Here is a 12,340-nt window from a genome sequence, read left to right on the forward strand (position 1 = left end):
TTCAATGAAATGACGCACGGTTGCCGAGGTCTTGTATCGACATCAAATGCGGGCTTTGGAGCTGCTTTGATTGACAGTTAAACGCCGCACTGCAATTTGCAATTTGGCACATTAATCATGCGCCGCGTGTTGCACACACATTCGCAGAACAGGTGGCAGCAGGTTGGCGCAGCGAGCCCGACTCATTTGTGTCGATTTTTGTCGTCGTCAGGTGAATGTAAATGCGATTCGGTGTCGCCAAAAATGCCAGGCACGAAATATAAAAACCGAAATAAAAGCAAAACTGTTTGATTTGCAAATGACATTCACTTTTTGCCGGCGCGACAAAAATTTAATCAAACCTCATGTAATTATGACATTTGCAAATGTTCGCCTTGGCGCGACTCCCTCGACCGGCTCCCTCTGAATGGGCGGCTATCGGAGATCCGAACAATGCCAAGCTGTTAACCAAATTCACGAATTTTGCAGGGGTTAATTGTAAAAATATTCAATTTCGGATCTATGGGGACAATCTGCGAAGGCCGTTTTAAGACCGTACTTTTGCTGGCTAAATTGGAGGCTTTTGCTTGGGTTTTGTGGGAAGCTTTTCAATCAGTTTTGTGCATTTTACTCAGTTAAAAATGGCAAATAATCCCAAAAATAAAATGATTATAATCATTTTCATAATTTAAAATTATATTTAAATCAAACCTGAACAGTTTAATCTCGATGTTACACGATAAATGTAATAATTTAAATATTATATTTTATTCATACTTAATTACTTTTAATTACTTTACTTCTTTTAAGAAATGTTCTTATTTTATTGCCTTGTTTTCCTTTAAATTTTCACAAAGGAATTTGCACTTATTTACATATTTTAAGCCCCTATCTTTGTTTTCATTGGCTCAGCTGAAGTTCCCCTTGCTGGAGGCCCTTTGGCCACTCGAAACAGTCAACTTCTCGCAATCGCCGGGTTCCCGCGGTAATTTCAGCTCAATTAGGGAAATGTGTAATTACTCGATGGAACAGCAAACGCGGCATTTGCGAGATAATCTATCTGGTTAGCCAGTGGTGCGAATGCGAGCCCCACTCGACCGGGCCCAGAAATGCAGGAAAGCCAAGCGGAAGTGGCGAGAGGGCGGCGTCTGGGCTCTTGACATTGTTTTTGTCAGCCGACTTACATGGAACCGAACATGGACCTCGACTTTGGTCGGGAGAGGCCAAAGCAGCCGCCGGAGTGGGTTTCCGGGACCGGAGGAGCTGGCGGAGCAGGAGGGACTCACTGGGGATGGCATGCAAAACAAGCAAACTGACAGACAGCCAACCAGGCAGCGACATGCAAAGTCGACAACAAGAACAAATTGCTGCCGTTGGAGGTTGCCACAGCTGCCCCAACTGGCAGGCCGTGGAAAGCCGGGGAAAACCAGGGCGGGGGTAAATGGGTATGCTCCATGGTCCACGGGCAGGAAGACCAAGAAGCCGGAGACGGGCAGCTCCGTCATAACTCAGTCTATTGGCTTGTTAAGCGAATTTTCCAATATAGCCGCGTTCAGGTTCGTAATTACGAGCTGTGTCTAGGGCCCCTATGAGCTTTACACTGAGAAAAATAAGACGTTAGTGACGCTTTGGTTTTTATTATTAGTAAAGACCGCGTTTGGACTTTGAAAGTAACGAAAATGGTTAGGAAGCACGTTCCCCCATAAACAAAAATAGATTAAATTAGAAGTTTAAGAATACTTGAGGTCAAGAAGTCTATAATTGGTTGGGAATTTTAGTGTCACCAAAGCGGTAAACTTTTGCTGCCTTAACAAGATATATTGACAGCAGTTATATCCTTAAGATCTTTATCATTTAAAGAAAGCTAATCATCAATCTTAAGATATAGGTACATTTTTCTATATATTTGATTGAATAAAGAGTTCTAGGATAGTATAGGGGTTTCTTTTTTAACACTGAGATACACATTAAATATAGCATATTATTCTCAGTGTAGGGATCGTGCGTGCCTCGACGTAGATGAAGTTTCGATTGGTCGAGTGAGAAAGGGTACCAATGGAGATGGGCGCGGGGCATCCTTCGATATTTATTTTGCGTACGAGTATTTCGGCCTTTGGGCCATTTTTTCGACTATAAATACCAGACCAGCAGCTCCGGCATCTGCCTCCTGTTACCTGGATGTCCCCATATATCTCCTGGATTCGCGGCCAGCTGGTGGCGCGTATTAAGCTATTTTCCTTGCAGCCCATGTCCGCTTATCAAACGCATGCAAGGCACCGGTCCAAGGATCAGGACCGAGGGGCAGAAGGGCTTCGAGTGCACTCGATCGTCCATGTCGAAGACCATGTCCATGTCCTCGCTTGCAGTGCGCCAAATGATTTATTAAAAATGTTTCATTATTTATAGTTGCCTCGGCTCAGGGCTGTCAAATAAGTTGAGGTAATTAATTAAGCTCCAAGCCGGCTCTTGGGGGTGGTGGCGAAACTGGGGTGGGGAAAGGCGGCGCCTTAATCCGTTTAGTGGTCATTGAATATGATACCTAGTAATAGTCAGGGATATGGAGCATATGCTTTAAGATCTGTGAAACAATAGGAGAAGACTTCGATAAAAAATAACTCATTCATCTATGATTTCTACTCTTCTAAAATAATTTAAAATTTCGTTTGATTTATGATTTTATTTATCATTCATATATTCATAATAACGTAAAAGTTATTAAAAGCAAAAAATTTAATCATGTAATAAATACTTTATAGATTACTCTGTGAAGTAAATCAAATAATCTTTGTGGCTTGCTATTCCGAGCCAAAAGGTCAATTTATTACCCAATAGCTTTCACTCTTTAATCTCACATCTCTCAGTTATGATTGCTCAATGAAACTCCTGCCGAGAGTGATTTTTTGTTCTCATTCGAGGGGCGGCCATCTGACACCTGACTCTGCGATTGCGTGCGGCTAATTGAAGACCCGGGCAATGCAAACGAATCATTTGAAACACCTCATTTGGATGAAATGGAAATGGCAATTTTCGGACTGCCCAGCGTTAAAGGCGTTAAATGGCCCAATAACCGGCCGAGATCCGCAAAAAGCCGATGCCGGCAAACGAAATCACAGAGCAAACCGACAAACGAAACCGAAATGCTGAGTTCTCTGTGTCATTAAGTGGAACATGCGAAGGGTCTCGAACGGGGAGGGGGATCCGCGGGCAGTGCCTGGTCTCGAAGATGGGGATACGGCAATAAAAAGCCTCGCCAAATTAGAGGTTATCCATTTGGGCAAATAAAAGTCGAGGGCGTGCTGGAAGCCGCACAGATTCGCGGGTGTTAATTGCTGGGCGCGGACTCCTCGGCCAGAAGCCGGATTCCGATGGCACAGTCAATTGACAGGCCATGGAGCAGCTGCATGGGTCCATGTGAAATGCTTTCGAGGATGGGCAACTCTAGCATCCAGCAATTTGTATACCCCTCACTCGTAGAGCAAAGGGGTGTATAAGGTTCGTTGGAAAGTTTGATTAAAGGTAAAAAGTTCGGATTAGGAAAGCAGATTCTAGAGGTTCTTACGCAGCGCAAGTTTAATTTAGGCGCCATAACGGCAGCGGCATTAAAGGGTATATGACAGTCGAGGCCATCTTCAAGAGCGTTTTCTCTTGACTTCATTAGAAATAAAGCACTGGTGGTCAGGGGTCATAAAAAAGTGATATTTAGATAAGGATTTTACTGTTATTATATTGTAATTACTTTAAATTAAAATATAAAAAAGGATACTCAAAAAAGCTCATTAAACTATTATAATAAATGCATTAGCACATTATAGACTTGTAACATCCGTCATCCATGAACTCCTTTCTGGCTAATGATGTGCGGCACCTACTCGAGCCGTCTCGACAAGTAGCACCTGCTACTTGGCAAATTAATAAATGATTATTATGTTACGCAGCCCCGTTAAGTTAAAAAGCGATTATGTCATAACGAGGGCACATACACCGCCAATTGTTGTTAGGCGGAAGAAAAGGAGGCCCACTGAAACCGAGATGCTAACTGGTAGTCCGGGGTCCGGAGATCGCCGTTTGGACCTCTCTTCGTCTCCCAATAATTTATCCATTAAGATTGCACGCGCCCGATTATGTGCTACGTGGCCCGGTCGGTTCCCCGGCTTCCCAGGTCTCGACCGCAGTTGGCAGCCTAGATGGAGATGGTTATTGGGCCCGGCCCACAGTTGATTTAATGCGCCAAATTATAAAATTGCTGTTGATTTAATTTTATGAGTGTAAACCGCTCCGTCGGTCCGAGTGTCGGCCGATCAGTCAGCGCTACTCGTCTTTGTTTACCATCTGCAACTCCATCTTCGAGTCTGCCAGTCGGACTGAGAGTCGCGAGTCCAACTCCGGCCGGGAGTCGAGTCTTGTAACCATGTTCTCGCCGTTTATCGCAAATCTTCAGCCGCGGCAACCGCAACCGAAAAACTGCAACTCCAATGGCCCAACGCTGCGGAACGTGAACGTAAACGTGAACGCGAACATGAACGTGACATGTGAATTAGGAATCGGACATGGCACATTGGGCAGGAGGACTGGAGGGCTGGAGGGCCTGCAGGTCCGCTGAAAGGTGCCCTCTTCCCATCCACTTATCTTGTTCTCCTCATAAATTAATTGACACTAATATGGCGCTAGATATCGGATGTGATCTCAGCTCGGCTTTCATTTAAATGGATTGACCTCAGCTCCCATTTATTATACCACCGTCAGAATAAGATCTGCCACTAAAAGGGACAGTTGTGGTATAAAACGAAAAATAAGAACAAGTAGATAAATTCTGGTTATATCTTACAAAGAAATAATAGAGCTATCCTAAAAATGAATAGGTGAGACAGTCATGTTTAGAAGTTGAAAGAAAGCTTATTAAAAACATTTAAAACCATATAAAACATCTCAAGATCTCCTTTTTAGGCATTCTTCAGTCTACCAAAAATTCTTTAAATAATTCCAAGCTGGCTTAAGAACCCAACTAAACCTAAGACATAAAACACGAGCGTATTCTTTAGAGTCGCACATAAATCTTGAAAGAAAAAGTCAGAGAGGTTAGGTGGCTTAAAAAACCTAATCTTCATAAAACACGCTTGCAGAAGAGGAACCACTCCAAGTACACACTGCCATCGAAGGGGATTATCCACCAGAGAAAGATTTCTCCTGTTGGGCTCTCACATCTCTGTTCGCACTGACCTGCTTGGGTGCTGTCAATTAAGCAGGGACCCTGGGACCGAGTCCATTTCCATCTTTATTTCCACCTAAAGACGACCAACATGATCCACCTCCCGCTGCTCGTTGCAGTCAATAATCGAAATACTAAACCCGCTTAACTGCACTCCTCTTCACTTTGTTCCGAACCCGAAGAGGTGCATCCTATATACAAGATGGGACAGGGATGGGGGAGCTACCCGCAGATGGGGACGTGCACAATTTGGCGCCCTACTTTGGGACCCCGCTCCTACGCAAAGGGCCTCCGATCTGATCGAAGCGGAGCGCGGTTAAGTGTTAATAAATCGCTGGGGACCCAATGAAGATCACGGGGATTTTTGTTTCAAACTGTTTTTATATTATTTTTACAACTTCGTTTGCAGCCGGGCCGAGGGCCCGGGTCCGCGGTTATTACTTAACAAATTAGCCCAAATTAATCAGAAACGAAAGTAACGCCGCATGCAGCACTTTGGGGTCAAGACAAATGGACGCCTGCGCAGTGAGGGGCAACTGCGACCACGGTGCGATCCGTTCCGAACTATCCATCCACCTGGGTGGCTGCGTCCGAGTGTGATTGGCCGGGCCAATGACACCGCCCGTAAGTGCATCCATTTGGCCGCACTGCGCACGGATCCCAGATGCTTCAAACAATTTGCAAGCTTTCAATCAACCCGGCTCGGGTGCTGCATTCTGGATTGGCTCCCTAATCGATCACAGAACTCGTATTCCCGCTCGATTCCTTCCATCATTCATGCGATCAGCATTATCTGCCGTCAGGCATCGTTGTCAGCCGCTGCTACCAAGTGCTGGCGAGTGGCCGGCTCCGGGGGCAGGAGCATCTGCATCTGCATCGAGGCATCTGCGCATCTCGGCATCGGAGCATCGCAGCATCGGAGCATCGCAGCATCGAGTGCGTAAGAGGTTCGCCAAAAGCGTAATTAACGTTCGCATATTTTGCTGTCGGATTATCGGGAACGCGACTGTGCGACAAAAGCTTCCTGTGCAAATTGAACGGATAATTGCGAGCCATAACTGTAAACACAGCAGGTCCGCGGAGGAGAAAGGGGCGCGGTCGGTCCCAAATCAAGACTAGGGATTTAGTTTGAGACACAAAGAGTTCATATATGATATATTGAATACCAAATTACCTTTGAAAACGTATCCAAAAATTGTGTGCAGTTCATACAGTGTGCCCTAAAAGCAACCGAAGGAGGAGGGTTACAAATTTATGACAAATATAGCACTGTTTTGATAGCATTAGCCCACAAAATAATGTTTTGAAAATGGGACAATGAGGATGATGGCAGTTCCTGGTAGAGTGTGACGGGTTACGAGAGACCCCGTTTTCATGTTCGATTTTTGAGTAATTATTAATTAATTGTATCTCCTATGCTAACTCGAAAAAAATACGTCAAAAAACAGAGACATGTATCATTATAAAGAAACAAGCAATATTTGCGTTTAATTGTATTATAGCTTTTCATTGTTAGGCCTATATCTTTTTAAATATTTGAAAACTTCATCTAGAGCATGCAGCTATTGTTACACCTATTTATTTATTAATCTTAAAATCTAAAATTATAATCTTTATTCAATATAATATAATATATTTATTTATAAGTTCCAAACAGATATAATTTGAACACACTAAATTAAATGAAAATGCCATTCTTTAAATATCATGCTATCAAATGGTTGTGTAATTAGTGTGCCCGCTTCTACCCACAAACGATTCCAATTAACTAAGTATAAATCTCTGGCAATTAATAATCGCCCGACAATGTCGCCCGGCCAGTGAGGGTGGTCCAAGAAGACCCGGGAGTTTCCCAGCACACGGACTGCACAATACCAAGGCAGTCTCGAGTGGTTTCGACTGTTTGTAAAATGATACGAGCACATTTCGGGAACAGTTTCCTACAATCGAACTTTCCTTTCATCCTCTCTCCTAATCCTTCGCTGGGTCGCTTATCGCCCGCGCCCTGGACGCTAATTTGATGAGTCATCTGTGCCGACTTCGACTGCGGTCCGACTCCGATAGCCATCTGCCCCGCCCCGACCCCTGAGCGAAGGCACCCCATTCCCACTCCACGGCCCATTCACCTGAGTTCCTTACCTGCTCGAAGGGCATTGTCGTAAATTTAGCGTTTGTCATTGAATGGGAGTGTTTAGGCATCATCTAGGGACGATATGTTTGTGTTTGTATTGAGTTTTCGTAGAAATTGTCACAAGAAATGGGAAAGCGGGGAACGTCAACACACAAAGTGCGGCAGTTGGGGGAGAACTAGATGATAATCGGATCGTACCTCTGGGTATCTCATTTCTCCATAAAAATTGGTAACAATGAAGAACCAACTATTTATTTTTCCCCGGGCGCAGCTCCGTCGTTGGGAACGTAATTACTTTGATATCCGAGCTGGAGGGCATTGCCGACCTATCGCTCTGAAATGGAGAATCCCATTTACACGGCTCATCGATCCGAGGGAAAGGACTTGTGCCGCTGGCGAAAGTCGGGATATGGCGTCCGATTCGGATCAGTATCGGCACGGAGCAGATGTCTAGGGGCAGAGATAACATGCGGCCTGCCAGAACTCAAAGGGTTTTACTTTGAGTGCCTGGCATTTGAAGAGAAATATAGTTTTTAGATTGTTTTAAAATTAAAACTCACTCAACAGGGGAAGGATTCCTGTCTAAATGTATAAGACTTCAACATTTTCTAAGATCTTAAACATTTTTTTAAACATTTTTGTAGACGAACCATTTAAACGGCGACCTGCCTGTTAAATGCTACCTGTCTCTACTTAAATTAAATTTTCAAAAGCTGTGTTTCTCTTTCCAAGAAAATGTTAATCAAAAAATAATAAAACAATGAATATAAAAATCATGATTAATCCGCTTGTTTATTTTAACTTATAAATATTTTTTTAGGGGATATAAATGCTTTAATAGCCTGCGATTTATACCAAAATTTTCAAGAAATCAAAATCAATACGAAGTTTAACTCTGAATACGTTTATGGGCCATCTTGGAAGGCAGGAGAATCCCTTGTCGGCCCCTCGAGTCCGTTTTGGGAATTACTCTCTAATGCAAATCCCATCGCGCGCCTGTGTTTGTGAGTCATCTGCGGTCGCAATTTCGGAGTCAGAGATTCATTGGCCATTCAGTTGCATGGGCTGCCCCCCTGCAGCTATCATAAAATGCCGGCGACGCCAAAGGAAGAGGATCCGTGGCCAGCGGGAGGAGGGCGGCGGAGGAGGAGGAGGCTAAGGTCGGTCGCCTACTTACTCCGGAGCTGTCAGCTTATCATTTCGCTTTTAGCGCAGCACAAGTCCCCAGAAAGTGTGTCCTGCGACGATGGCGGAGTGTGCGTAAGTGCACTGAAGAAAATAAACAGTTTTTTTTTTGTATTAAACCAACTTAATAACATTAAAATAATAAACCTCAAAGTTTTAGATACTAAGAAGGCCTGAAGAAAGCTTCTTCTTCAAAAAAATTTGATTGCTCCAAGATTTGAAATGGTTATTTATCGTTTATAATATAATATAATATTTTATTCTTGCCGTGCCCTATGTTTTATAACCATTTAAGCTGTTATAATAATTGGAGCATTGAAATGGCGTTTAATAAATGGAAATAAAAATGAAAAAAATAAAATATTGAACATTATTATACCCCTAACTTGTAGACTAACTAATTTTTTAAATTGGACCATTCACTAAAAAGTTATTAGCAAGGAAAGTGTGGCATCTTGCAGACAGCTGCATTGCTGCATGCATATCTCCATCTCCCTCGCGCTAGTTTTAGCTGAGCAAGGGGTCGTCGACTATATCAATCTTTTTTTTCAAATTTCGCATACTTGCAAACTGTTTCCCCAATTTTCCCGAGTGCATGTTGGGGGCTCATTATCGGAGTGCGCTCAATGGAATGTAATGGAGGCCCCGCCCCTGGGCCACCACTTGACTTGGCCCCATCCTCGGCCCGCTCACCTGGCCCGCAGCTTGCGTGCTGGAACGCCGCTGTCTCCGCTGGCATTTCGTGTTATCCTTCAGCTCAATTTCGGCTACTTTTGGATGTCTCTCGGCGAGTTGGTCCATTTTTTTCTCGTTTTTGGATTGCATTGCATGTCGCATGTCGCACTCGAACTCAAAACTCGAGCTCGAACTCGCTGTGCGTCCCCCTCCCCCCTCGCCGTTCGCCCCTCCGTCCGTCCGATAAGGTTTTAAGTTATGACCTTTTAAAATGTCCAAATGCGGCGATAACACGTGATTACTACAAATGTATTCGGAGAGTGCAGCGGATCAGGATGCGCCACGAAAAATCCGATCCGGGCCCTTAAAAGCGAGACAGGGCGAGTGCTGGATGGGGTGAGGGTGAGGCAGGAGGAGCGGATGAAAACAGCTTGGCAACCCACAACGGCAACAAATTGTTTTGGCCTCCAACTAACAAATGAAATCCTAAATCACACCGCACTCCTGCTGCTCCCCCTCCTGCGCGGTGCCAAAGCTTCTGTCCGCCATCTGGGAGGACTGGCTGCAGGACACACAGGGCCTCTTCTGGGCTCCCCAGCCCCAGCGAGCAGCTCTTCATGCGAAGGAATCATAAATATCGATCAAAACGTCAACGTTTTATCTATTCCACAAATCGATCGTACACAGCGCGAAAAGTAGGATAGGGCTGCATTAAAATGATCAAAGAAAATTAAATCTATAAAATTATGGAAAAGCACCAAATAAATTATTATTTCTCAGAAATAATAAATAATAATAATAAAAATGTTTAATTGAATAATTGATGGTTTGAAAAGGCTATCTGGCTTGTTAAAAATGTTTTTTCTACTATTAAAAGGAAATGGTTTTTGGATTTTCGATCTCTGGGAAAAACTTTTTGAAGATTTAATTAGAGTAACTCAGTAAAAGGTAACTAGATTTCAGTTGACTAAAAACATACATATACGAGTATTAGAAATAGTTAAAATATTACTTCAAAAGTTAAAAGCAATTACCAACATTCAGAGGCAGAGATTATTAAATGAATGATGTGAATGGAGATTCTACAAAAAGCATGCTTAAAAGTAAAAATGTTCATGATTACAATCAAGATACCCATTCTTCCCAGGCTCGCTGCCCTGGTCTTCCTGCTCCGCTGCCATTGACCATGTAAAGAGGATCCGTTCCGGGGCATGGGCGTCCGCGGAGGGGGCCAACGAAGGGCCGGGGTCGATCACTTTGTAAATTGTTGGGCCTTGCATAATTTAAGCATAATTCTTATTTTATTCTCGTTGGCCAGGAGTTGGTGTGCGGCTGCTCCCAGGAATTTCATCTCTCGCTGGCGAATGTCGATATGCCAGATATCCGTCGCCTCGCTCCGCTCGGTCAGCTACCCGACAAAATGCTCCAAGGGATTTCCAGCCCCAGCCCCCCTCGGCTGCTGCGCCACTGATTATTACGACGGGGGCTCAGGGGGCTCAGGGGGCTCAGGGGGCGTATATATGGCTAATAATAACAATAATAATATGCGTTCGCTTATCAAAATTGACGTCAGATCTTATTGATATGCATCTGGCAGTGGAGTTTTTGGCCAGCGCACAAAGGAAAATCGTGTCAGGGAATCGCTTGGGCTTAATTGAAGCGTTATTATGCGACTGTCACATACACGCACGTATGCAAAGCGTTCCCCCGAAACGTTTGTGGGTTCGGGTTCGCGGTCCCCAGGTCCCCAGAGCCCCAGAGCCCCCGTATACCCACATCCACAGATCTCGAGATCTGCAGACCAGGTCCTGCTGCGCCTGCGCGAAACCTTCACCTTCGCTCGACTTGACAGATGCCTCAGAATTTTTAAGCACCGCGGGCCATCTCGGAACTTCTGCCACGGCAGCCGTCTTTTATTAATCAGCAGACTGTCCGGCGGAGGGGATCGGGCGGGGGGCCCGGCGGTTGCGAATATTATTTATATCGAATTTAATAATAATTCTTGAGCCGCTGCCGCTGCCGCCGCCGCTGCGTAGGCTGCCGCTGCTCTTGCCCAGTTTGATCAGCTCAGAAATTTGCATTGATCGACGCTGCAGATATGGACAGGCGGAGGCCAGAGTCGAAGTCAGGACAAGGTCTTTCACTGAGAGAAAAACCCAATGAGTTTGGCTATCTGAAGAGAAAGTAGTTCTTGCCCACCTCGCTCACCTTGACTGAGTAGGCATTGAACTCATATATCGGCATGTGGTTGGTGATAGATGCATATGTTGACAAGCAATTTGTAACAACTTGATCAGATAGATATAAAGTGAAAAAATAAGTAATTAGGCATACAAACATTGTACAAACGGTTAATGATCTTAAGAGAAACCTACATAGCTATCTCAATTAAGTATTTCGTTCTATTCAAGTTAATCTGTCTTGATCTGTGGGATTGCATTCAAGTTCTAGAGTTCTGTAATAAAAAACTAACCTAACATAATCCAGTAAAATATATATTTTCTGCAACCTCAAAACAGCAAAACTGATAATAATTTATAAAAGCCTTTACTAATTGTTGTATAATTTTAAAAATTTAAAATTATATTCTATTTTTTAAACACTATATTATGTATATTATATTTTTAGGACGGGGACATCATATGTATTTGAAACCGTTTATTTTTAAATTTACTTTTAAACGATTTTGTTTTAGTTTTTGTGGTATTTTTATATTTTTATTGTTGTTATAGTGGTATAAAAACTAAGATTTTAGACCTAGCAGAAATATAAAAAGTTGTAGTTTACTACATTGAGGATGATGATAAATAGATAAGATACTGACTATAAAATATACGGAAAGATATATTAAATTTTTTATAATTCTCTAAGTGTATTGGGACAGCGAGACAACTCCGTGATGTGGAGATGCTGCTGATGCTGCGGATGCCGATCGGTCCCAGCGCTTATGATGAACGATTTTGGGAGTGGGCAGGGGCTGTTAGGGGGTGTGGGATCGGGGGCGGCAGGAGCCGTTCAGCTTTGTGTACTTTCGCCCGGGTGAAAAGTATGCGCCGCCCTTATTAGCATGCCGCGGACGTTGCCGGCCCGCGGAGGAAAGTGGGTTAGCCCCCATTCTGCGCCTGCCCCTCTGGCTTAATGTGCCGTTTTGTTAAATTGCAGCG

At 43.9% G+C, this 12,340-nt stretch overlaps 1 protein-coding gene across 1 annotated transcript; it reads right to left on the minus strand.

Annotated features, from left to right (window-relative positions):
- Positions 1 to 9,662: 9,662 nt before the first annotated feature.
- On the minus strand, positions 9,663 to 11,257 carry LOC108029868 (uncharacterized). The gene is given in 3 exon segments (XM_050887335.1): positions 9,663 to 9,787; positions 10,953 to 11,137; positions 11,139 to 11,257. Coding segments are annotated over 3 exon segments (429 nt in total).
- Positions 11,258 to 12,340: the final 1,083 nt, after the last annotated feature.

This window comes from Drosophila biarmipes, chromosome 2R (genome assembly GCF_025231255.1).
Source record: "Drosophila biarmipes strain raj3 chromosome 2R, RU_DBia_V1.1, whole genome shotgun sequence".
NCBI classification, from domain to species: Eukaryota; Metazoa; Arthropoda; class Insecta; order Diptera; family Drosophilidae; genus Drosophila; species Drosophila biarmipes.